Genomic DNA, 26,283 nt, shown 5'->3' on the forward strand with positions numbered 1-26,283 from the left:
TGGGAAAAGGAGAATGTTAGGCTGCCGTCGGAAAAATCACACAGCGTTACCCTGTGATCTCACATGCTCTGCTTATCTGGAACGGAGTGTTTTACAGCCTATAACTAAGGTCAAATCGCTTCTCCCAACGATGAGAAAGCAGATACAGAGAGGAGCAAAGCCACATCCAGGGAGAGGGAAGGAACTGCCAAGTTGGGAGGACACGGGATGTGCAGCCCCTCTGCCCAGAGTGCCAAGGAATGTTCCCTGCCCTTATGAGTCTCTGGGGCTCTCCATCCCAGGAGCTGCCCTTGTCGGAGGCTATGGAGTCACTTGGGAATACTCAGGAAGCCTGTGGGGTTTTGGCTCAAACATCCTGGCGTAGGATGTGTGAGTGCCTAGGGAATTTCAAGATGGACTTGGCTTACTGCTCATTTGAGGGTCTCAGAGAGAGGCCCCGGGGGTCTCGCCTTTCTGGTTGGCTTTGAGCTCAGACCCTTCTCAGGGCTGATGAAATCTCCCCCAGAAGCTGCTGCTATTTTTTTGTTTGATTTCTTGATGTCGTTGTCTTTTAAGACAACTCTTGTCCTCACACTGGTAAAGGCTTGCTGATCAGGAAGGTATTTGCTAAACAGAACATTCTGCTTCTGGGTGCCAGTGGGTGCCACGCCAGGTGATGGAAGGAAACCAAACGGTCTGCAAGAACATCCCTGGCTTGCCAAATTTTCCATCTTTCTGTACTTACAATTTTTAAGCAGTAATGAAGTTGATGACAAAGAGCATTAGGGACTTGGCAAGCCCTCTGTTTTGATGAAAGATTTCATTTCTTTTACCCGGGAGGCTGGTCTTATAAGTCTTTGCCCATTTGCCCGTTGGCTTGAGCTGTGGGCCGTGATGGCACCCCTAAGCCACAGCGCACAGTTCAGTTCCTGTTCTCTGGAACTTCCCATGCCTCCGAGCCTCCTGTCTCACGCCAATATCTTGGGAAATCCTAGGCACCCATTGCTACATTTAATATACTCCCCACCCCTTGCTCCAGTTTCTGCCTCAAGAAAAATGAGTAATCCCTTTCTAATCTCTTGGGAGATATGGGAGCTCAACTCAATAGGAGGGAAGGAAAAAGATAGTACTTACGATAATGATAGTTATAACTTATATTCTAGCCCTTTGTATTGTTTCTGTCTACCCTTTTATCAACCATGCGAGAAATTACAGGTTCTTAATCCTTTATCCCAAATTGCAAAAGTGCAAAAATCTCTGAAACCTTAATTTCCCCCTAAATTTGGCACAAACTAGTTTGGCAGGAAAATGTGACCTGAACTGTTGGGATACGATTAAAGGCCTTTAATTATCCCCTGGCAGAACTGAGTGTTTGACTGAGGGGAGCTGCCCCAAAGCCCACCGGGATAAGGTGGTCTGTGTGATAAATGCATCTCACCCGGACACCTCTGGCCTCCTGGGTTCCAGATAAGAGACCGTGGACCCTTCTCCACTTTACAGATGAGGAAACTGAGGCCAAAAAGTTTGGCAGCATCCCCCAGACTGACTCAAGGGCAGAGGCAGGGATGGGGTTCGAGCCCCTGTTATGGGCTCAGTTGTGTCTCCCGAAATGATATGTACAAGTCTTAACCCCCGACCCGGAAGTGTGACCTTATTTGGCAATAGGGTCTTTGAACATATGATAAGTCAAGCTGAGGCTGAACTGGATTAGGGTGGGCCTCAATCCAATATGACTGGGGTCCTCCTATGGAGGAGGGACTTAGACACAGACAGACACCAGGGAGATGGCCCTGTAAAGACGGAGGAGGCAGGGAGTGAGGAGATGTTTCTACAAGCCAAGGAACACCAAGGATTGCCAGCGGACACCAGAGCTAGAAAGAGGCAGGAAGGATCTCCCCTACAAATTTCAGAGGGGCAGGGCCCTGCTGACACCTTGATTTCAGACTTCTCATCTCCAGAACTGGGAGGGAACACCCTTCTGCTCTTTGTGGCCATCCAGTTTGTGGGACTTTTTTACAGTAGCCACAGGAAACAGATGCACCTTCCATTAAAACAAGCCAGCTGCAGCTGGAAGAGGTGGTCACTGTATTTCCGGAGCTTTGCTCTCAACTGGGCCTCAGAGTTTGGGTCTTGGACTCATCTTCAAGTCTTTTAGTTCTTCAACACCAAAGCCATCTTGCCTGGGGTAAAGGGGAAGAGCAAAGCTTCCCTCTTCCGCATCGTTTTCTCTTTCAAGCTGTGCCCAGCTTCGCTGGCACTGAGTTGTGCCGTTGGTCTAGTACTCCATCGAGTCTGAATTTCCCGCTGCACCCAGGGACCTTCCAGTTCACAGGATTTTCTACCATCCCAGACAAAGGGCTCACAGGGCCACAGGAAGATACTGCTTGCTTGCCTCTTCCACCACGCTGGTTGTGGTCTCCGGGGTGGCTGCAGGGAAGGCCGCGTGAGGACAGAGCGAGGAAGAGAAGACGGATTGTGTGTTGGACCCTGCCCTTGTTGACTGCAAAACTTCCTCATGTTACTTACAGGAACGAAGACGAGTTTTATCTCTGAGTTTTCCGGCGTGATAAGCTACCAGGGATGTAAGTTTTGCCAAGCCTCAGACACGGATGCCAAAGTACGTGAGCAAACCTCAAGTCTTCTAAGACTAGCTGAAACCGCATCTCTAACAGAGACGATTTCCGTGATCTCGCCCAAGTGGCCTCTACGAACTCACTCGGCCCTGGCAGATTCGGCAGCGTTTTCGCCCTTCTGTCCGTGGAGTGGGCACCGGACGCTGGCTGGCTGCCGTCCCTGCCCGGAGTCCCCCCCGCCCCTGTCCGTCCATTCTGGCTCTAGCTGGAAGCTGTCCTCAGCCCAGCCTTGGGGCTGGGTGGACATCAAGCCAGCCTCTTTGCTTTGCCTTGAACACTCCAGGCCGGCATCCCTGCTCAAAGCCTCCAGTCCAGATGCAGCCAGAGAGAGGCCCATGGAGGAGTGATAACAGAAAGTCCAGGAACATCGTCTCCGTCAGGGCAGATGGGGGAGAACATGGGTGGGGGGTGGGATAGAGCATTAAAAAAAGATGAAAAACAGTTATTACAGCAGAGGTTGGTATCTCTTGCCAGATCCTTCTTCTTCTAGTAACATGATAAGATTCCGGAACAAACAGGCCTGGCTCAGAACTTGGAGTTGGAGACTGGGCTGGGATTAGGGGCAGCTCTGGAGAAGTCTGGGATAAGGGACTTGTTAGAACGTTTGCATAAGATTGAGGAAATGTCAATTTTCCACATCAAGGAATGAGAGAAACGGCATAGCCCCCCAAGCCGACCCTGATCCTACCACTCGCTGCCCCAGCCCTGCTCTCTGGCAATTCTCAACCAAAGCCGGGGACCCCACCCAGGCTTTGGATCACAGACCACACTAAGAACCTGATTATAGCAGTGGATCAAAATCCACATGCGTACACCCCTCCATCACGCGCAAAATTTGCATTCTGTTTTAGGGGGTTCACAACTCCTCCAAACCTGTCCAGGGTCCCTGGACCACAGCTGGTGCCCTGAATCAAAGGTGAGTCTCCTTTTGGAGACTTGGTCCCATAGGGTGGGCTTCCCCTGGTGCTCCCGGACGCCCCACCCCACCCCACCCCCAAACAGCTCAGGGGGTTCTCGGCCTGCCTGGGCGCCCCCACCCCGCGCGCCACCCTTGGTCTGGGCTCCCAGCTGCTCGCACATCTGGCAGAACTTCCGGGCTCACGGAAGTGCCGTCTCCACTCCCCGGGCGGCCTGGGGGCGGGTGTGGAGCGGCGGATCCCCGCGGCCGGGCGCACCAGGCGCGCACACGGTTAAAGCTCAGCGGCCGCTGTGTGGACGGAAGGCGCCGGGCGCGCTCGGGGCGCCTGGGCCGCGCACATCTGGCCGGGGCGCTCCCCCTCCGCCGTCGACCCGCTCCCTCCGGCTCCTCCTCGGCTTTCGCGGAGCCGCGTTTCCGCTTCTGGCGGCGGGGCCGCGGAGCCCGGAGAGGAGGGTGCTGGCCCGGGGCCGGGAGGGCTGCCCCTTCCCCCGCGGGCGCCTTCCTCGCGGACGCCTGGTCCTGCCCCTGCCCGTCTCCCGCGGCGCGTCTGCGGGGAGGAGGCTCCGGCGCCGGGGGATGCTCTAAGAGGCGGCGGCGCCGAGCGGAGGACCCGGCCAGCGCCCTCCGGACCCGGGCGAGGTACGTGGCGCGGGCGGGACGGCGGGGGAGCCGCGCTGCCCCTCTCCTCCTGCCCCTCTCCTGCTCCAGGCTTCCTGGCTTCAGCGTGAGCCCCAAAGCAGGGCTGAGCAGACCCCTTGGCCAGGGTGGACAGTGAGCTCCGGGGGGCAGAGAGGATCAGGCTGGCAGTTGTGGCAAAGGGGCAGAAAGACGCAGAGTTTCAGGGACGGTCCCCGTGTCCTGCTGGTGTTAGCTCCTCTTCCGCACACCAGGCGGTAAGATGCGCCCTCCAGCCTCCCGCTTGGACCAGCTGGGCCCTTTGCAGACAGATGCTGTCACGAATGACCACCACCCCCTCCCCCATTTTTGGCAGGTGTTTGCTTGCTTAACTCTTCTCTGGTGCTTTGTGCACCCATGCCTGTCTGGGCACCCGGTGGGACACCCCTCACCCCCCCTCATACGTCTGGACACCTGAGGGCCAGGGCTGCCCCAGCCCTGCCTGTGGCCGACTTGGAGCAGCCGCGGGACAGGAAACGTTGACTTCTGACCCCTGCATCTAACTGCCTTGGTGTTCCTGGAGGGGATCCAGCCTGGACAGGAAAAAACAATGTCCCTTCCCTGGGGACCCTCCTGGGTCTCATGGCACGGCTGCCCGAGCCACTGAGCGTGGCCCCTGGCCTGGGTGCTGGAGCCGCTGAGCCACCCCAGGCTCTGCACAGGGCCTTTCTGAACCGATGTGCCACAAACCCCCCGGCGCTCCCAGGGCCAGTCCCGCAGGCCTCTCCATGGCCACAGGTGAGATTGCCACCTGTTCTAGAAGCCACACCCCACCCCGTGCTGATTCCCGTGTGCCTCTCCTTGGCTGCTTTCCAGTCCAGAAGCTCATGTGCCGCCCACGGACCCTCCGTGTGCTTTAGGCAATCACGGACTGTTCCGGGTTGCCGGGGCTTGGAGAGGAGGGAAAAGCTGCCTCTCTCCTTCTGCAACCTTTGTCTTCCTCTCCTACCTCCCCAGTTTCTGGGAATGGAGGCGATTTGGCCACACACTTGGAGCTTCCTTCCTTGGAGCTTTTAGAATGAGAAGAGTCCTGAGAAAATGAGTTTTCCCAACCGCCAGATACGCCCCAGGTCCCAGGGGAAAGGGAGACATCATTATAAGTTGCTCAGCCTCTGCTTGTTAGAGCACAGGAAAGTACACACTCCCCAGCAGGCTGCGGCTGCCCCTCCGTGTACTCCCACAAATCGACTCTCTTGACTTCACGTGCGTGTCCACGACTCAAGCTTTGGGGAGAGGGTCTGCTGTGGCGTGGCTGCTTCAGGAGCTCCAAGGAAGGACATTTGCACAAGCCCCACTCAGTGTCCCCGTCAATGAGGCAGGAGGGGAACACCAGGGCGGAGGGGAGACAGAAGCCAGAGGGTCAGGCTCTCCTCTCCTGCCTCCCACCCCACTCCCCCTAGAGATGACAGAAGTGCCACAGGCCGTCAGGGTAACCGGTGCTTCAGGCCCGGCAGGCGCCAAGCAGACATTGGCTCTTGGCAATTCTAATGAGAGCAATCACCCCCCAAAAGCTCAGAGAAGTTTGTGACTTGGCCAAGGCCCCAAGGCCGAAACTGTGTCTCCATCCCCAGAGGCTCTGCTTATAAACCCCCCTACCCACACTGAGGAAACTGAGTCCAGAGGAGGGGCGTGACCTGCTCAAGGACACACAACTTTCCAAGCCAAAGCTGGGATCTGAGCTTCTCAAGTCTAGCCAGCTCTTTCTACTTCCCGGCTGCCAATGGCGAAAGTGGCAGGAAGGACAGCCAGGTGTGCTTCCCAAGGACCCTCCCCTCCCCCCCTGCCCCTCCTCCCCTCCTCTTCCATCTTGAGTCTTCTGCGACACCAAAGAAGATGCCCACAGCCAGCAGCAGGTTGGGGAAGCAGGAACACAGGCTCCAGAGGGCATGGGTGCAGCTCTGTCCAGCCAGGGGACACCACTGCCTTGTCCCCTCCTCCTGGGTCAGGTGTGCACAACCAGCAAGAGCCGCCCTCAGAAGTGGGAGGTGAAAAAGCCCACCTGGCCCCCCAGGAAGGGGACGCACAGCTCCCCCTCCATCCCTGGGAAGGATCCTCCCCAGGCACAAGGTTTTCAGAACATGCTTGTTTCGGTTCTTCCTGGTGCCTCCCCTGCCCCCCCCCCCCCGCTATAATTAGCATGACTCATAAACCAAACATTCTGGCATCGAACTTCATCCATCAAAACAAAGATGAAAAGGCTTACGTAGATACAGTCATTCCGCTGGGTGCTCTCGGCCCGCACAGCTCCTGTCTGAGTCTGGTCCTCCGGGCGCGGGTCTGGGGGAGGCCGAGACCCCAGGGCCTGGGGGTGGGGTGAGGGTGGCCGCCGGAGGGGCAGGCAGGGCGGGGACTGGTTCCGCCACCGTCACCATGCTCTGCTAACTGCCAAGGGCGACCCCCGCCCGGCAAGTCATGGCCTCCGCCGGGAGAGAAGCGGGTGTTTCGGACGCGGCCTGGCCTTCTTGTCTTAGTGGCTTAACCACTGCAGAGGCTGAGGGTTATTATATTTTTTTCCTGTTTTTACCTGCTGAATTCTGCCTTCTGTTGATGTGAGATGAGGCGAGGAGCCTCCCTGAGCAGCACAGCCCTGTCACCTCCCTGACCGTAGGCCGCTCCCCAATCAGGGCGAGAAATAGTCTGTCCACTTTAGAGAGCAGCTCGGAGAAGAATGCTTAAAACCGTCGAGATGCGCGTCCTTCCTGGCCCTCTCAGGGCAGCCCCAGGAGGCCGTGCTCCTGAGCTCTGAGGACTGGGATTTGCCTGGGTCTCCTTGGGGGGCCTGCCCCAGGGGTCTCCGTCGGGGTCCTGGGCTCGGTGAGCACTACGGTGGACGCGCGCTCATTTCCTTCCCGCCGAACCCCCCTGCTCCGGGCAGCCCGTGGGCCCTCTGACCCGGGCTTCCCTGCCTCTTGGCGGAGGGCACCGTGTCGGGGGCGCTTTGGACCCCTTGGCGAGGAGTGCCCCATCTCCAGCTCGTCAAGGGTGCAAGTGCGAGTTGCCTGTGAAGCAAGTGAGGTGAGTGGCTCCTTCTCAGGAGAAGCCCTGACTTGCCTTCTGGAATGGGGCTTGGCATCTGTGCGTGGGGTCGAAGCAGGGATGGGGGCATGGACAGGGGCACTGGGAGCTCCCAGGTCCACTGGGGCACCCCTGCCTGCCTCTGAGGGGGTGGGAGGAGGCTGGCATGGCCCTCAGGTGCCTCCCAGGCCCTGTCCCATCCTGGAGGCCCGGCGGGACCAGGTGTGTCTGACCATCTTCCTGGCTCCTGTAGGAATTTTCCTTGAAACGGGATGGAGCCGAGCAAGAAACGGCAGGCAGGGAGGCAGGGGCGGAGGAGAGAAGGGGAAAGGGGTCAGAGGGGTGGGCTGGGCCGGTGTGGGGCTGGGGGACGTCCCCGTGCTGGATGCAGCACTGCTGCTGCCTGCTGGCGAGAACCCCCCGTCGCCATGGCCGCATACCCCCCTCCCCCAGCAGGGCCATCTGGCTGCCAGCACCCCTGCCCCGGGGGCAAGGGAAGGAAAAGGAGCTCATCTGGGAAAGCAGCCAGCCCTGGGTGGAATTGCGGGTGGGGCATGGCTAGAAGCCAGGCTGGGCCGGCCCGAGACTCCACCTTGCAGGTTTCTGGGACTGATCTTCAGCACTGGGGACGGGTGTACCCCAAAATGCCTGGTCCTGTTCTTTCCGTGAAGGGTCTCAAGTGGGCTCTGGCAGAGATGGCGGAATCTGGGTGGGCTGGGCGTGGGGCTGCTGGGTCTTCAGAGCACCCCATCCCTCAAGGTGTATCTTTGAGGACTCCGTGGTTATCTAAGTTCTCCGTGGTGCTCAACCTGCCTTGGGTTCCCAGTTGAGGGGTCTCTGAGACTGCCCCCCCGCCCAGAGCCAACCGAACCAGGGCAGTGGGGATGGATGGAGTTGGATCCAGTGCCTGCTTTTGCCTCTTTCGTGTCCATTCCCTACTCCTGTTTCCAGTCTCCTCTCCCCAGGGGCCCCTACTAAGGTGCCCACCCAAGCCTGACCCCGAGAGTCCCCCAGGGGATGGGAAAACACAGGGCGTGCCTGCCGCCACCCCCGTCCCACAATCCCTCACACCGTTCCTTCCCAGATGCCTTTGCAGCCGAGGCTGAAGTCGACTTGTACCCACCTGAGGGCGTGGGGTGAGGCCGTTTGCTGCCCGTACAAAGGAAGCAGCCCCCCGCCCCCCACCCCCATCCCACTCCCCCTCAGAGCTGACCCACGGGCTGTTCTCTCCCCGCCCTGCAGAGGCCATTGCTGGTGATTCAGTGTCTCGGTCCAAAGGGGTAAACTCGGGGGGTAGGTTTAAGATGCCAGCAGTCTGGCACCAGGGCGTGCTTAGCTCCCTGCACCCCAGCCTTCGTGACTGACTCCCTGGGTACCAGCACGTGGTGGGCTCTCGGGGACCTTCTGTGGGATGAGTGGATGAGAGGCCTCTGAGCCAAGGGCTGCTGCCGCTGTTCCGGCTGCCACTGAGCAGCAGAGCAGGCAGCAGATGGGGGGAGAGCGTGCTGGGCGCATGACTGCACTGCCTGGTCAGTTTCTGCAGGTGCCTCCAGGTGAAGGTGTTTCGCTGTCAGACACACCTGGGCCTACCTGAGCTCCAGCACCTCCCACCGTGGGACGTGGGGTGGGAAGCTGGCATGCGCGGAGCCCATTTCCGTGTCTGTAAAGTCCATGGGTCTTGCAAGGCCCAAGCCCAATGGCGTCTGTGTGAGCTCCGGGCCTGGAGCCTGTAGGTGGGTGCTCACCGGTGACTGCGGGACTTGGATGGAGGAAATGATGGGGCTGCTCCTGGGCCCACTGAACACGAGCCCCGAGATGGCTCCAGCTTTGGCTCCGTTCCCGTCTGTTGTGCAGCCACTAGTCGCATCTAGTAGCAAGGACTGCCCGTGAGGGGGTGTCCGAGACAGAACCCACTCCCCACACACCACCACCAGCAAGCGTGCTCTCCCTGGCCTGCCCGATCCTGGTTCCCGTCAGCGCCCCCCGGCTGGCTCCCAGCCAGCCTGCCCTTCCCCAGCCTGAACGTACCGCTCAGGTGTCCCCTGTGCCAGGGTTTCCCTGCCCAGGGAAGGGCTGTGCCTCCTTGTTCCATCGTGTCCCTAGAAGCTGGCGCACCATCCGATACGTCGTGGGCTCTCAGTAAATATTTCTTGAACAAATGAATGAAAGAACGTGGGACTTAGCCCCAGCCCCGTTTAGACTCAGCCTCGTTCCCCTTGAGCCATGGCGGCCCCCAGCCCCCTCCCCCATTCCAATTCTCTATGCATAGAGACAAGTTCCCTGGAATAAACAAAAGGTGCCCTTGGTCCCCTGGGGGGGGGGGGGCTGATATGTCATTTTTCTAAGTGAAAGATGATGTGTACTTACTGTGAAAGAAGTCTGTGACTATTACAGAAAAACAAAACAAAACAGAGAAGCCAAAATAAGAGCATTTCAAACATCTGTGTTTTCATCACCCAGAGATCATGGCCGCTGGCAGAGGTGGGCAGACTTCCGATGTTTGCGTTCGCGTGTATGTGTGTGTTTAGGTGTGTGTATTCAGCGGTGTGTGTTTTCAATCTGTGTTTGAACACACTGTTCAGGGTTGTAGGCAGCAGGGTGGGATCCTGGAGCCCTCTTTGGATGAAGGCTGTCCCTGGTTCTGGCGAATGACGGAAAGGTGAGAGTGGAGTTCAGTTGATAGTTAAAGAGTTGACTTAGTCGTGGGACAACAGGGTGCAGGTGACACGAGGTGCAGCCCCCGTTTCCAAGGAGCCCATCGTCTGTGAGGGGACAACGGTTATAGACCTGCTCTCCACTGGATGCTGGGGAAGGTGTCCACATCAGACTGGGGGCCAGGGGGCTTCCCGGAAGAGGTGGCACTAAGCCGAGCTCTGAAGGACACATCTGACGAAGAAGGGAGTAAGGGATGTCCAGACAGAGGAAAAAGGCCTGGGCAAGAGGATGAGACCCTGGGACTTGTTTTTGGGCCCAAGAGTGGTTCCAGGCGGCTGCGTGGGGGACGTACATTCAGGAGGGGGTCGCGGCGAACCTGCTTTATGATCCTGCGGAGACTTTTAAGCCAAGGGTGGCAATCCGATTTGCATTTGTAACGATGTCTCTGGGGAGCAGGGTGGAGGAGAGAGGGGACCAGGAGGCTGTCCAGGTGCCCGGGAAGGAGAGGCAGCAGAGCCGGGTGTGCAGGGAGAGAACTGCTGGGCAGACGCAGTGGCACATGAGAATTGGGCATCTAAACGGGCTGCCCACAGGTACAGCGGCATCTTCCATGGAGCTGGGAACCACAGGGAGAGGGGCAAGTCGTGGGGAGTGGGGAGAAGATGCTGGCAATTGGAGGCTTAAGCGTCTCCTGGCAGAGCAAAGAGAAGATGTTCAGAAGACAGCTGGATATAGAGCTCTAGAACATTCTGCGGTGACGGAGACGCATCGTCAGCTGTGCCGTCTAATATGGGAGCCGCTAGGCTTATGAACACTTAGAATTTGGTTTGTGCGACTACTGAGAGCGGAATTTTTAATAATTGTGTTTAATTTAACTGATGCAGACGTACATACTGCCGTGTCGAGAGCTCAGCAGACAGGCCAGGGGCCGGCCCTGGGATCTGTAGCACGTGGGAGGCAGTTGAAGCCACGTGCAGGTAGAGACAAGAGGGTTTGGAGTGAGAGGAGCTGAGAGCTGGGGACAGAGCCCTGAGAAGGACACACACTGGGGTGCAGGGCGGCCAGGCCTGGGAGTCGCTCTAAAGCATCCAGAAAGGTGAAGCGGAAGCGAGCTTGGTAGGGCGCAGCAGTCGGGGCCGGAGGCTGAGCTAAATTCTATTCTTGATCGAGAAGCCGCTGGGTGTGGCATGAAATTCTATCTCACACTAAGCCTCCAGGGGAGATGCATGCAAAGTTCTGGGTGATTCCAGGCCCCAGAAAACCAGACAGAGATGTTTGTAAAGGGGCCAGGGCGGGGCAGGGCACGAGGACACGGACACCCCAGCTTCTCTGCTCTCTGTCTCCCGGGAGCCTTCGGACCAGGAGGGTGTCATGGCTGCTGAAGGGGTGGGGGTGGGCGGTGGGCCAGGCCACCTGCAGCGCGGCTCAGGCTCGAGCCGCCAGGGCCTCCTCCCCGCACGCTCTCCTCAAAGCAGGGGCAGGCCTGCCGCTGAGACTCCCAGCTGGGAGGTGACCTGAGGACGCTTTCCTACTCAAGGAAGCCTTTGTTTCCGTGGGGATGGAACCGTGGCTCCGGGGATGGGCTGGCCAGGTGCCCCCGAAGGCCTGGCAGCCCAGGGGCCTCCCGCTTGCAGGGCCTGGGCGGAACCTTCAAGGGGGGCCGGCTCCCCGCTCCAGGTGGGCCGAGCTGGCCAAGGTGTGCGTGCCCTCAGGAGAGGGGAGCCATCTCGGGAGCCGGAGGATTCCTGGTTTCCTTTTACTTTGCTCTTTGCCCCGTACCTCATCTCACTTCCATCCAGGGCCAAGGAAACCTTGGCTTATCAACGAGCAAGTAGCCCTGGAGGAACCATTCTTCACCCCCAGCCTGCGGCTTTGGAGGATCCCCCTTTCCCAGATGGGGAGCAGCTTCTCAGAAAAGGGAAAGAGGGGTTCAGAGAGTGAGACGGGCTGTGGGGCACCCTCGTTTCTTGGGTAAGGCCCTGCTCAGCTGCAAATAACCAGAGTCCTTTTAATAGGGGACGCTACTCCCCCCGCCACTGCCAATGCTCCTACGCGGGGAGGGGTCTGAGAGCAGCCGGGGCGGCCCCGTTGCAGAAGGGGACGTGGGATACAAAACAGCCTCTGGGAGAGGTGACCGCATGGCCTGGATCGCCTGGAAGCCCCTCTGCTCCCTCCTGCTTGGCAGACGCCTCCGGCCACTCGGGGGTTAACAACCCCTCTGGGGAGGGGAAGGGGACTGTCCCCAGATGCCCTGTGCTGGGGAGTCCTGAAGGCGTCCAGGCCAGAAGAGCACCCCAATGTGGTGCTTTCCCTGTCTTGGCACCCCACTGTCTGAATCTGGGGGGCTCAACTAAGCTCGCCGACAGGAGAATTTTCCCAGATGTCAAAGCAGAGAGGGGAGGATCGGGGCTCCTTCTCCTACTGAGAGGGGTCTGGTGCCCCCGGAGGCCCCTGGGACAGGAGAGGAGGGGAGCCTCCGAGGTTATGCACATGTGAGAGGAGGGATCTGAATGACGCCCAGATTTCTGACCTGCTCTTTGTTCAGGGTTCCTCCCCCACCGCCCCCCGTAATCCCAAACAGGGCTGCCAACAGAACTCTCCAGTGCGACTGAAACACCCTGTTCCCGACTGTCACTATGTTAGCCACTCGCTCTGTGTAGTACGGAGCCCTGGGGAATAAGTGTGACAGGGGAAGTGGATTTTTCATGTCATTTCATTTTTTTTTTTTTTTTTTGGGGTCATTTCATTTTAGTTTTAATTGCAATAGCCACGGGTGGCTAGTGGTTCCCCTTCTGGACAGCATGGGTCCCGATGGCTGAAGCTCTTAACCCTCAAATTCAACACCCACCCTTTCTGTCTTGAATTATAACTGGGTCTGTCTCCCTCACTGCAAGGTTCCTGAGGCCAGGGTGTGTGTTTAACTCCCGCACGGTGCTGTGCAAACCGTGGGCCCTCAGGAAACCGAGCCTGGTTAAACTGTCTGCTGAGAGGGGACACCCGAGTTGCACGAGCGCTGGAGCTTGTGTCCCACGGCTCCTTTCGATTCAAGGAGGTTCTAGGCTGCTTGCCTCTTGGCACAGCTGCTCGGTGGACGAGGCGCGTGGAGGAAAACCGTGTGCACGGAGCGTGTTTGTCAGATGGCCCTGGGCTGGCTGTGGCATCAAGACAAAGCCCAAACACACGTCCCTGTGTGCAGGGGTTTACTGTCAGAACAGGGGTATAACGACAGGGAGGTAGGGCCATAAGATAATAGGACCGATTTTTAACAAATAGAAGGAAACCTGAACTTATGTATGAATACTATCTCGTAACGCTGGTGCATCTGAGGCCTCCGACGGGGTGAAATTGATTAACGAGCGGGTTCTCAGACTGCCCACCCTCTCCAGGATCATGTAAGTAGCCCGAATTCCCCTTTCTTGCCTCCTGCTTCCCGTAAGGGGGTGTTCTTTTAGAGGAGGGTTGAGGAGATGGGTGCTAAACTGCAGATCCTGGGGGACATGGGTGGGAGAGAAAACAGCCAGTGGAATTACCGTGGAACTTGGCTCTCCTTCACAGGGTTTGGAAAAGGCAAGTCAAGAACTTGAGTCGTGTTGGAATTGTCTTCGGTTGCCTTGACCACAACACAGCCCGGAGCCGGGGCCACGTGGGGCCACGTGGGGCCACGTTAGGGGTGGGGGTGGGACACCACCAGTCAGGCTGCCCGGGGGGCCGCTTCTCTGGGCTTGCCTTTGCCAGGCACTGCACATTCTTTTGAGCAACCTCACTGGAGACAAAACCTCAGTCTCTCCAGGGGTTGCTCATTTCACTGGAAATAGCTAAACGGGATCCGGAGCCAAGTTTGATTAGATGTTGGGAAATAATGTTTTTGCCCCAAAGTGATCTAAGTGATCATAAGGTCGTGATGCTGACAATGCTTGTGGAATTGGTAAAACGGTTTTAAAGATATTTTCAAAGCAGGAAAGACTTCAGTCTGGGTTTGCTTTGGCTCCAAAGAGGAGGTTCTTAAGGAGAACCACCAGCCGTCTCTGCTGCCTTTCTCCACAGCCCCAGCAGTGAGGACTGTTTGCTGGGGGGTCACAGGTCCCGGAGACAATCACTCCTCACCCCGCTGCATCCTGGTCCCCATCTCTTCTGACCAAGGTGCAAAAAATTCCTCTTCCGGACAAGAGAGACACATATCAACATGCAAGGTGGTGTGTCCATTGGTTGAGCAGTGGTTCTCAACCACCGGCAGTTTTGTCCCCCCAGAGGACATTTTGTGGTTGCAGCTGGGGGAGGGTGCTGCTGGCTTCCAGTGGGTAGAGTCCAGAGACGCTGCCCGAAGGCTGGCAGTGCCCTCAGCCACACCCGGCAAAAAAGAGTGGTCCTGCCCCAAGTGTCGATGATGCCGAGGAGAATCCATGGAATAGAATAATCCAGGGTTGCTTTTTACTTCCTTTGGTCATCCTGTACTTTCCAACTTTTCCAAAATGAATACAGATTATTTTAGAGTCAGAAAAAAAATGCTTAAAGAAAGAGAAACCTCTTTTCCCTCCAACTGAAGTGAGCTTAAAAGAGTAATTATTAAGGCACCAAGGAAAAAACAGAGGAAATACAGAAATAGAGAAATAAACAGGTTTTGAGAATTCAATTTAACGAATATTTGTAGGGCACCAGTGGAGTTCAGGAAGCTGCTGAATGCTTGGCAGCTCCGAGATGAACAGGACAGCATCCCAAGCTCGAAGGAGGTCACGACTGCTTGGGGAGATTATTGCAAGCCAAACACAAATCTCTACAGTGTAAGAGAATATGAAGAACTAAAGAAAAAGAGAGGAGGGAGTGTTTTTTTCCCACCAGCTGAGGGGTCAGGAAAGGTTTCGTGAAGAAAGATGAGACACTTGAACTGGGTCTTGACGTCTGGACAGGGTTCTCATGCGACCTGAGGTTGGTCTGTTCAAAACCAGCCTCTGCCACTTAAAAATGGGATGGTCTCAAGCCACTTAACTTCTCTAAGCCTCTGCTTTCTCATTTATAAAATTGGAATAATATTGGCCCTAACTTGTAGGGTCATAAGGATTGAATGATGTATGTGTGTGCTTAGCGCCGTGTCTGTCTGATGCACTCGTCATCCCGGGGAGCCTGGGTGTCCCCAGAAGAGGTGGGGAGGGATGGGTGTGCCTAGCCGGGGAAGATGCGAGCAGGGAGCTGGGCAGGTGCAAGGGGCTGGGAGGGGAGGCTCCAGCCCGGACGGTGCACCCGCAGCTTTTTGAGAATGCAGATCCTTAAGGCCCTGCCCCAGACCCGGTGACTCAGAATCTGCATTTTAATGACATTCTCCCAGTGATATGTGTGCACATGAAAGCTTGAGAAGCACTGGGCTGAGGCGTGCTGTGAAAGGCAGCTGAGGGAGGGTCAGGGAGACCGGAGGGGGCCATGAGTGCCAGGCCAAGGAGCCTGGAGATGGATGGACAGAGAGAGAGAAAGAGAGAGAGAGAGAAAGAGATATGCATGCATAGATGGACAGATGGATGGATGGATGGATAGAGATAGATGAAAATATGAAAGATAGATATAGATAGGTAGGTAAGTAGATGATAGATGATATAATGATAGTAGATGATATAGGTAGATATTAAATATTAGATGATATTTTAAATATATGCTATATTTAATATATATTAAATATTAATACATTTTAATAGACTTTTTTCATTAGTTTCCCGTGGCTGCTGTACAAAGCATCACAAACTGGGTGGCTTAAATCAGCAGACACGTGTCCTCACTGTCCCGGAGGCTGCTGTCTGAGCAGGCGTTGGCCCCGACGAGTGTCCTGTGGGGTGGGCTGTGCCCCCTCCCTAGACCACCTGCTCGAGGACTGGAGAAGGGCTGTGGGGGGTGAGCCCAGGGCTGCTCGGAGTTCCCCAGGGCAGAGGTTCTGGCCCCTTCCCCACTCACACTTTGTCGGGATTTTGCTCCATTTCCTAATGGGGGCGATGAAGAATTGTCTGCGGAGACCAGTGGCTGAAGGCCTCTCCTTCCTGGGGGGCTCCGTGGGTGGCCCGGGGGGCTGAGGCTCCAGGGACAGTGTGTGCACATGTATATTTGAGGTGAGTGAGTGTGTGCGTGCGCATGTGTGTGTGTGAACGTGGCTGTGTGTGTGAGTGTGTGTGTGGTCAGCCTCCAGGCCGGAGCCGTGACACGCATTTCCCGGCATCGCTGGTCCAGGCCAACGCCTCGGGGTTCCTGGGTGACTCCCCGTGCCCGCTTCCTAACCCAGCATCCTTCCCGGCCTCTTTCCCTCCAGGGCCCGACGGGAAGATGGGCTCCCGCGGACTGAGGCTGCGGTGCTGCCTGCTGCTGGCCTTCGCCTGCGGCCCCGTGCTGGGCCGTGTACCCCGTGACCAGCAGGAACAGGAGGGGACCCAGGGAGGTGCCAAGGAGGAGGGGACCCAGGAGCCGCCGCTGGGCCAGGCTGAGAGGTGAGGGCTGGAAGATGCAACGGCCACGTGGAGCCTGGGGTTCGGGGCCCCCCGAGAGGCTGCGTCGAGGCTAGGAGTGAAGGAGCAGAGGCTGGAGGTGCAGCCCCGGACAGACAAGCCCCTTCTCCTTTCGGTCTCTCGGGCTCCTTCCTGGGAGCTGGCGCCCCTAACCCAGCCCCGCTCCTGCACCACAGGATGTGGATCCCTGGGGGTTTTGCAGCCTCACCCCGGAATAAGGACCAGCGAGCCCTCTCGCCTCGCTTCCTCTGTTTGTATTTCATTCTCTGTTGTCCCTTGAAAACGTCCATTGGGGTCCTCAGTAAACCGGGGGGAGGATGCAGCGACATGTGGCTTTGGAGAGACACTGGACTGCACGCTGGCCCTCCACGCCTGCAGGCTGCTTGTTGATTGAAGATGGGAGAGGGGTGCAAGGGTGGGCCCGCAGAGTGCGGGGTTTCCTCCAGAAGTTATTAATTACCTCCAGATGACATTTGACTTGGGTATACGGACTTCAGGCTGTTTGCGGTGTTTTGGAGGGTAACACAGACTGCTTGGAATTCCTCATGGGACTCATTCAGCAAATGACACCTGCAGAGCGGGGCGATAGCCCGATGCCAGCTCTGAGCTTCTTTATTTTGCACATTGGGCTGACGTAACCCCCGAGGCCTCAGGCTCTCTTTAGCATCCAGTGGAATTGGACAGGATTTGGGGTGTAGTAACTCTCCTCTTTGCCTTCCTTCCTTTCTTCCTTTTTCTTCCTTTTTCTTTCTTTCTTAATTTCTTTCTTTCTTCTTTCTCTCCCTCTTTCTCCTTCTTTCCTTCCACTCTTTGTTTCTAATTTCTTAATTTCTCTTTCTTATTATCTTACTTTATTTCTTTTTCTTATTCTTTCTCAATTTCTATCTTCCTTAATTTCATTCTTTCTTTCTTGTTCTCCTTCCTTCCACCCTTTGTTCAATTGTTTGTTTCTAATTTCTTAATTCTTTCTCTTTTAATTTCTTTCTTTGCCTTCCTTCCATTCAGCAAACCCTGATTGAGTGCCTCATGGCTCAGACCCTCCCTGAGCTCGGTCCCTGCCTCCAGGGCGGGCCATCTCCGCACGGGCAGATGCTGGGGCAGGAGAGGGGTGAGACGGGGCAGCCCCATGCAGAGACCGACTTCTGAATTGGATCTTGAAGGGCGCCTGGGGTCTCCCCAGTGGAGAGGGAGGGAAGCCCCCACATCCACCGCAGTGTGTCCAAGGCATGGTGGTGCCCGTGTCGGGGGGTGCCAGGGCTGGGGGGTCGTGGAGGGCCGTGGGGGGTCGCAGGGGGGTCGTGGGAGCGGGAGGGGAGCTGAGCCTGGCGGCTGGGTCTGGCAGTGAGGGGTCTCACTCCGGCTCAGTCCTGCGGGGAGCGGGCAGTCATGGGAGCTTTAACTCACACCGTGTTCTAGAAAGAATGTGGGGGGAGGCAAGGACGAGGATGAAGTGGTGTTGGGAGAGACAAATTCCAGGAGAGCGGTCAAATGCCAATGGTCCGTGCAGAGATGACGGGGCCAAGGGCCAGATCCTGGAGGTACTGGGTGGAGGGGTGGGCAGAGAAGCATCTAGAAGGAAGCTGAGGTCCAGCCTTTTTTGGAAGAAGGAGGCTCCAGCATCAAGGTGACAGGACAGTGTGAGCCACTGCAGACCCTCGAGATGGAGACATCACGGGAGGCTTGAAATTAAGATCTAGGGCTTAGGAGAGAGCTGGGGGCTGACATTCTGGGCTTGTGGGTGGCCAAACTTAGGGCATGCAGAGCCTTTTCCTGAAATTTCAGGGGTTTAAAAGTGAGTAATATTGGGAGCAGAGTTAGATATAAACTTGGCCCATTGAGAGGGACTTTATTATGTCCAAGATGGTCCTGCTGAGCCAGGCCAGCTCCAGAGGTTGGCTAAAAAGAGCTGAGAGAGAGAGAGAGAGAGAGAGAGAGAGAGAGAGAGAGAGAGAGAGAGGCAATGCTGAGGACTGCCACCAGGGGGCAGCATGGAGCTGTTGCCGCACATTCCTCTAAATGTCATGCTGTAGACAATCTCCAGCTGCTGCAGCTCAAAGGAATCCTAAAGATCTAGCTGAACCCTCTCATTTAGGAAAGAGTCAGCATAATACAGTATTTTCTAGGTTGATAGACACATGATGGGGATTGCCAGTCACAGCTTGGCCATACGCCGTCTCAAGACCCCATAATAAAGGGGCATATTCCGGAGATGATTGCTTTTGGCTATTACTGTTTTCACTCCTAGTACTGCTCTTAGCAAAGGGCAGGGGCTCTCCCTGACTCCATGTGGGGTCCCAGCATGCGCCACGAGCACGTGGACCCTCCATCCCACAGGCGTCCTGCCGAGACAGGGAGAAGACCCACGAGCAGCTGAAGAGGGAGAGCTCACACTTCACCTTGGTGCCTTTTCCCCACCAGGGCTGAAGAAAGGCATGAAAGGAAATATCACTCCGGCCAGGATGGGGAGCTTCCTGCCTCCCGATGCTTTCGCTGCTGTGACCCGGGGGCCCCCCTGTACCGGCCGGTCCAAATGCCGCAGATCAACATCACCATCCTGAAAGGTCAGGCTGCCACGAAGGCAAGCAAAGGAGGGGCTGGGGTGGGGACTGGGCGCAGGGTGGGCAGGCTGTCCTCCAGGGGGTGGGGGGGATGGCTCCACTTTGGTGGCTCTGGGACCTTTCCAAGGGGAGGGATTGGAAAGGAGCCTGCAGGACCCAGGACCGGAAAGAGAGCTTAGCGGCAGCTGGGGACCCCACACCCCCATTTGCAGCCGGACTGCAAGCCTCCCTGCCCTCTGTTCTGAGGCTGGGGGCCCCCTGAGCCCATTTTCTGAAACGCCACTGCACACCACAGCTCTGCCCCAGGAGGTAGCCTGGAAGGACCCTGCAGAACCTGACAGGGAGCCAATGCCATGGATCCCGCGCTCCCACATCTGCAATTCATATGCTCAAAGAGAGCCATGGGCCTGGCCAGGAAGCCTGTTGTTTTTGGACAAACCCATATGTCCTCTTTCCTTTGCCAGAGCTTTCCAGAAGGGGGGAAAATGATTGCTTCTGGATGGAAATAGAAAAATCCTTGAGGCCGAGTCTGCTTGCTCGCCCGACTGGGGAACCACAATGCCCCGTGTCCAGCAGGCCGAGAAGCAGGGGTGGAACTCTCAGGGTTGGGCCCGTGTGTGCAGAATCATGCCGGCACCAGGAGAAGAAAACATACAACCAGGGGCGCGGGTGACCCTCAGGGGCTCAGGTAGGCCGTGTGTTTTCCTGTCTCTTTCAGGGGAGAAGGGTGACAGGGGAGATCGCGGCCTCCAAGGGAAATACGGCAAAACGGGGTCAGCGGGCGCCAGGGGCCACAGCGGACCCAAGGGGCAGAAGGGCTCCATGGGGGCCCCCGGGGACCGCTGCAAGAACCACTACGCGGCCTTCTCGGTGGGCCGGAAGAAGCCGCTTCACAGCAACGACTACTACCAGACCGTGATCTTCGACACAGAGTTCGTGAACCTCTACAGCCACTTCAACATGTTCACCGGCAGGTTCTACTGCTACGTGCCCGGCATCTACTTCTTCAGCCTCAACGTGCACACCTGGAACCAGAAGGAGACGTACCTGCACATCATGAGGAACGGGGCGGAGGTGGTGATCCTGTACGCCCAGGTGAGCGACCGCAGCATCATGCAGAGCCAGAGCCTGATGCTGGAGCTGCAGGAGCAGGACGAGGTGTGGGTGCGGCTCTTCAAGGGCGAGCGGGAGAACGCCATCTTCAGCGACGAGTTCGACACCTACATCACCTTCAGCGGCTACCTGGTGAAGCCCGCCGCTGAGCCCTAGCCGGCCCGGCCTCCTGCCCCCCTGCCCGCCCGTCTGACCCACCAGCAGCACCCCCGACGTGTCCAGCCCCCGGCTGACCCTGTCCAGCCCTGACCGGCAGTCCCCTTGGCCTCTGCACCCCCTGCTTTGGCATCCGAGACACTTCATGGGGTGAGGAGCCAGTGCTGCTCGGGGGTCCCAGCCCTCACCGTCTCGGTGCAGAGCTGCCCACGGTGGGTGAAGTCACCCCAGTGGGTGCGGGGGCCCTCTGGCTCCCCTCTGCAGGCACGGCCTTAGGGGACCCCCAGGCTGCACGTTGACCGCGGAGGGGTGTCCCGAGACATCCTCCCCCTACCCCCTGGAAAGAATGAAGCAAATTCCAAAAGTTTCAAAAGGAACAAAGAAAACCGTGGAGGGGAAATGAAAGCGCCGTCGTTTTTGCCTTCCGTCAAGCCACGTTGGCTCTCCGGGAAGAGCTGTTTCCGCCTGAGGTTGTCCAACACTCCCCGCGGGGAAGATCTTCAGCAGAAGCCAGGGTGATGGGGAAGGGGGCTGGGGTGTGGGGGATCCAGGAAGCACAGCCATGGACAGGCCTTCTTGGGGGGCAGCTGCGTGTCCTGTCGGCACCCCTGGGGCCTCGCCCGGGGTTCAGCTGTTCTGAGTCACAACACAGTGGGGGTTCAGCTCCCCACGTGGCAGCCAAGCCCTCTGTGTCGGCTCCAGGCTGGCAGCAGCAGCCGCTCACCCCAGCCCCCGGCTCCCAGGGACGTGTGGGGATGGCGGGGCAGTCCTGGATGCCTGGCAGGCTCTGCTCCCCTCCTCGATGCCACCCCGGGGCCCCCAAGCCCCAGCTAGGATTGCCCTAACAATGGCTTTCTGCTCTTCCTCCCAGACGGGTCAGCATGGAAGGCTCCGGGGCCTTCTCTTTCCAGTCACCTTCACGGTCATGGAGTGTTTTATGTTGAACCCCCTCCCAGACCATCTCGGGGCCCCATTTCCTGGCGGGTTTCTCAGCCCTGGCTCAGCACCCCTTCTGTTGGTTTCCGGCCCCCCACCCATCCACCCTTACGCCAAGGCCTTTGAACGGCAGCTCACCAGGGTCCAGGAGGGGCTGGAGGGTGCCGCTGCTGCCAGCCTCCAGCACTGCTGGGTCAGGGTCGAAAGGGAAACGCATGCCCAGATAACCAGGGTCAGCTCACACGCTCAGGAGGGGGTGTTGGGGACCCCCGAGCCAGGAAGCGGGGCCGTGGCCGACTTGTGGACGCTGGCCTGTCACTGATCCCCGTCTGCCCCAGCAGCAGGCAGCCCTGGGACAGGGTCTCTGATCTCGGGGAACCATGCCAGCCCTTCCCCCACCGTGCCCCATGCTCACGCCCAGGGCCTGGGGCTTGCTGGCTACCAGCTTTGGCCCCTGAACCCCACCATGGGCCTCCCTTCCTTCCCCTGGTGACCCCTTGGTCCTCTCCAATCCCTTTCCCCACGCCGGGTTTTGGGGTGCCGATGGCTGGGCCTGGGGTTCATACGTCCCTGCCTTTGGAAGGACTCCCATTGGGCAGCCCCGAAAGTGTCCGTGGGCCGGGCAGGGCTAGGCAGGGGGAGCGGGCTCCTCACCTGTGCTTCGTGCTCCCTTCAGAAACCATTAAACGCAGCGCTGCGTCTTCAGCATACCGACCTTGTCAGCTGGCTCATTGGACCCCCCCTCCTTTTCCTACTCCCCTCCCCCAGGCTGTGGCAGGCCTGGAGGCCCCCCAGCCTTGCACTGGGGACGCGGGCCCCAGCAGGCATGTGCCACGCCCGGAATCGCCGTGTCGCTCCCAGCAGAGCGTGGACCCTGCGGGCCGGGCAGCCAAGCTGGGCACCCTGGGGCCCAGAGGCGCCTGTGACAGGGTTGGGGGGCAGGGCTGTCTCTCCTGAGGGTGCCCCCGGGAAAAGCAGAAGGCCCGGAGGTCGTGCCTCGCGCCAGCTCCTCGCCTGGACGCCTGTCTTAGTTTCCTGGGGCTGCTGCAGCCACGGGCCGCTCACCGGGAGGCCTGAAATGACTGACACGTCTTCTCTCTCAGTCCGTGAGGTGGGAGCCCCAGATCACGGCATCAGCAGCATCGCGCCTTCTCTGAAGTCTCGGCCTGCGGTGGAGGCCACCAGCGATGCCCAACTCAGCCCCTGCCTCCATCTCGGGCCAGCTGCCTCCTGCACCTCCTGCTTGTGCCCAAATCTCCTCTGCGTACAAGGACCCTGCTCCCAGTGGGTTAAGAAGCCCCCAGTTCGGTTTGGCCTCATCTTTTGCAGCTTCTGGGGGACCCAGGTGCTCCTTTCTCTTCTAAGAAAGCCTTATTGTTGGATTTAGGGTCTGCCCACACCCCTACCTTAATTACCTCCGCAAAGACCCTTTTTCCAAATAAGGTCCCATTCACAGGTGCCGGGGTCCTGTAGGGCTTGAACATGTCTTTTTGGGGGGACACAGTTTGACCCAGGACAGTGGCCCACAGGCTTGGATCCGTCCACAGCCCCTCCATGCCCAAGCGGGAAGGGCAGATGTTTCCTCTTCTTCCCTCCGTCCCTTGCCAACTGGGTTAGCGGTCAGGGCCCTTTCCGGGCTGCCAGTGCATAGCACAGAAGCTTCCTCGCTCCCTCTGGTGCCAGCAGGTTGGTGAACAGCTGGGCTCCTTCCTTTGCCATGGTCGTCGGGGTGATATCGTGCTCAGCCTTGGACTGGGGCCAGCCTGAAACAGGCAGCACTGCAGTCCTGCTCTCAGGGGGACAAGGAGCAGGCCCCAGCTCTGCAGGGCCGAGGTCACCTGGCAGAGGCTGAGCTGTCCATGCAGCTGGGAGCAGGGGCGGACTGCTTCTCCCACAGCTGTGTGCGGGTGCTGCCCACCGCGCAGCCTCTCCCAGGCCCAGAGTCAGGTGGAGCCTGGAGCTCCCACCCACTGCTGACCCTGGAGGCGGCGTTTGCTCCGAGCCCTCCCGATGCCCCTTCCAACACCCTCACACTTGGACCTCTTTTCCCTCAGTCCCTCCCGGATGGCGCTGTGTCTCGGCTCACTCTTCTACCAGATGTGTCTCCCCACACCTGCTTTGTGCCCAGCGATGAGCCAGGTGCTGGGAGCATAATGACAAATAAGATATGGCCCTTGGCTTCCAGGGGACTTATTCAGGATTTTAAGTGCAGGATGGCACAGATGCCAGCCTTCGCAGAAAAATTGCCCACTTTGTATCAAGTTCCCTGCTCCATCTGGCTCCCTCTCCAAGCAGTTTACTCTGCACAGGGTCCTCTCCTGCCCCAGCTAATAAGGAATTTGCCAACCATCCTTGGAAAAGGCCTGGTAAACTCACTGCAAAACGGGTATGAGTGTGTTAACAGAAGGTCTCAGAAATGGCCCCGACTCCACCAAAGGAAAGAACTGCTCACGCGAGGACTTCCAGGAGCCTTTGGAGTGGGTGGTGATGTGGGCACTCCCAGGCCTCTCGGGCACTGCCCTACGGGGGTACAGTGAGTGTGTAGGGCTCACTGTGGGAACGCCGTGGCACGATGGCAGGCTGGCTCTATGGGTCCATAGCAACTGGGATAAAATGAGATGTCCTTATCCAAACATGTCAAAAAAAAAGGTTACAGAAAAGAATAAGAAAAACAGCATTCTTCCCCATGGAAAAGAATGAAAGCAGACCCTACCTTATTTCATAGAAAAATGAACTCAAAATGGATCAAAGACTCAAATATCAGAGCTAAAACTCTTAGAAGAGAACATAGGAGTAAATCCCTGTGACTCTGGACTAGACAATGCTTTATTTTTCTTTTAATGCAATTTTACTGAGATACATTCTTGCACTATATAATCCATCCAAAGTACACAATCAGTGGCTCACGGTAACATCATACAGTCATGCATTCATTGCCACAATCAATTTTAGAACATTTCCATTTCTCCAAAATAAAGAAAAAAACAAAAATGAAAAAGAATACCCCAAACATCCCATACCCCTGAACCCCCCTATTATTTAAATATATGTTTTGAACTAGACAATGCTTTCTTAGATAAGTCATGAAAAGCACATGCAACAAAAGAAAAAATTAGATAAATTGGATGTCATCAATTTTAAAAACTTTTGTGCTGCAAAGGACACAGACAAGAAAGTAAAAAGACAAGTCCTATATCTGATGAAGGACATGTATCTAGAATAGCTAAAGAACTCATAACTCAATAATAAAAAGACAAATAATTTAGTTTAAATATGAGCAGAGGATCTGAATATACATTTCTTCAAAGGAGATATACAAATGGCCAACAAGCACAGAAAAAGATGCTCAACATCATTAGCAATCAGGGAAACGCAAATCAAAACAGTATAATAATAAGGATGGCCATGATAAAAAGACAGATAATAACAAGTGTTGGTGAGCACACGGAGAAATTGGAACCCCTTACATTGCTGGTAGGAATGTAAATGATGCTGCTGCTTGGAAAAACAGCTTGGCAGTTCCTCAAAAGGTTAAAATAGAGTTACCATATATATTAGTTAGGGTTCTCTAGGGAAACAGAACCAAAAAGAGATATCTGTAAATATAAGATTTTATAAAAGTGTCTCATGCAACTGTGGGGATGCATGAGTCCAAATTCTGTAGGGCAGGATGCACGAGTCCAAATTCCATAGGACGGGCAGCAAACTGGCAACTCCGATGAAGGTGTTCGATGAACTCTCCAGGAGAGGCTGGCTGGCCGAAGAAAGAAGTGAAGGTTTTCTCTCTTTCTCCCTTAAAAGTTTTCAACTGATGGGATTAAATCCAGCTGGTTGAGTTCTCTCATTGTGGAAGACACGCCCTTCATTGATGTAATCAGTCACAGCTGCAGTCAGTTGACTGACGATTTAATAAACCAGCCTCCTGGTTTATCAACCAGCCACAAATGTCCTCGCAGTAACAGATAGGCCAGTGCTTGCTTGACCAGACACCTGGGCACCATCACCTGGCCAAGTTGACACATGAACCTAAATGTCACACCATATGACCCAGCAACTCTACTCCTAAGTATTTATTCAAGAGAAATGAAAACATGTTCACACAAAAACTTACACACTTATATCATAGCGGTGTTATTCATTAAGGCAACAAAGTGAAAACAAACCAAATGCCCATCACCCGGTGAATGGGTAAGTAAAATGTGGCCTATCCATACAATGGAATATAATATGGCAGTAGAAAGTAATGAAATAGTGACACATGTTACAACATGGATGAACCCTGAAAACATGCTAGGTGAAAGGAGCCAGTCATGAAAGACTGCAAATCACACAATTACATTTATCTGAAGTGTCCAGAATAGGCAAATCCGTAGAGATAGAAAGGAAATTAGTGATAGCCAGGGTCTAGCGTCAGGGGGATGGGAAAAATGGGGTGTGAGTGCTAATGGGTGAGGGGTTTCCTCTGAGGTGATGAAACTGTTCTAAAGTGAGTGTAGTGCTAGTTATGCAACTCCACAAATATACTAAAAACCATCAAATTGTACCCATTAAAGGAGTGAGTTATAGGGTATGCAAATCATATCTTAATAAAACAGTTATGAAAAACAACAAACACACAGAAATAAAAAAAAAAAATACACCAAGATGACTTGGCCAAGAAATCCTGGAGCTCCAGACCCATAACCTTCGGAGTTGATCCCATTATTCTGTGCTTGGCTTAGGATGGGCCAGAGGTCAGAGGCCAACTAGGTGGGGTGGGAGTGGCAGGATCAATTCTTCCAAGAACATTACTGAACATTCTGGAATGAACTGGCTAATGAGATCACGCAAATGCAGGAGCTGACTCAGGTGCCAAGGGAAGTGTTCCAGAAGTCATGCTAATCGAGGATGGTGCCTTCATCTCCCTGAAGTCCCTACGCAGCCAAACCAGGGATTGGAAAGGACTGTTGACCTCAAGTGCCCCACCTCCGCTGGCCTGGATAACTAACCCCTCCCAGGGCAGAAGTGGCCAGACAAGGACAGAGAATTTCCACTTAACTTAGATACTCTCACAAATAGGATTAGAAGTCTGTATGCCCTGGATAATTTGGAAACCTCCCTGTCTAAAGATAGAGAAAATGTCCCAACTGTTCAACTGAGCTATCCACTAAGTGAGTTGCCCATGTGGT

General features: G+C 56.2%; 1 protein-coding gene across 1 annotated transcript; it reads left to right on the plus strand.

Moving 5' to 3' along the window:
• Positions 1-3,812: 3,812 nt before the first annotated feature.
• On the plus strand, positions 3,813-21,829 carry C1QTNF1 (C1q and TNF related 1). Its single transcript, XM_037809132.1, has 4 exons — positions 3,813-4,170; positions 16,160-16,334; positions 18,771-18,913; positions 19,629-21,829. The coding sequence occupies exons 2-4, from the start codon at positions 16,174-16,176 to the stop codon at positions 20,177-20,179; spliced, it is 855 nt and encodes a 284-aa protein (XP_037665060.1). The 5' UTR covers positions 3,813-4,170; positions 16,160-16,173; the 3' UTR covers positions 20,180-21,829.
• Positions 21,830-26,283: the final 4,454 nt, after the last annotated feature.

Source organism: Choloepus didactylus, chromosome 18, assembly GCF_015220235.1.
Source record: "Choloepus didactylus isolate mChoDid1 chromosome 18, mChoDid1.pri, whole genome shotgun sequence".
NCBI classification, from domain to species: Eukaryota; Metazoa; Chordata; class Mammalia; order Pilosa; family Megalonychidae; genus Choloepus; species Choloepus didactylus.

What these genes read in the sequence shown, in the direction of transcription:
- C1QTNF1 (XM_037809132.1), top strand. Translation starts at nt 16,174, where the DNA reads ATGGGCTCCCGCGGACTGAGGCTGCGGTGCTGCCTGCTGCTGGCCTTC. An exon ending in CCGCTGGGCCAGGCTGAGAG is followed by an intron (nt 16,335 to 18,770) that starts GTGAGGGCTGGA and finishes TTTCCCCACCAG; the next exon opens with GGCTGAAGAAAGGCATGAAA. An exon ending in CAACATCACCATCCTGAAAG is followed by an intron (nt 18,914 to 19,628) that starts GTCAGGCTGCCA and finishes TGTCTCTTTCAG; the next exon opens with GGGAGAAGGGTGACAGGGGA.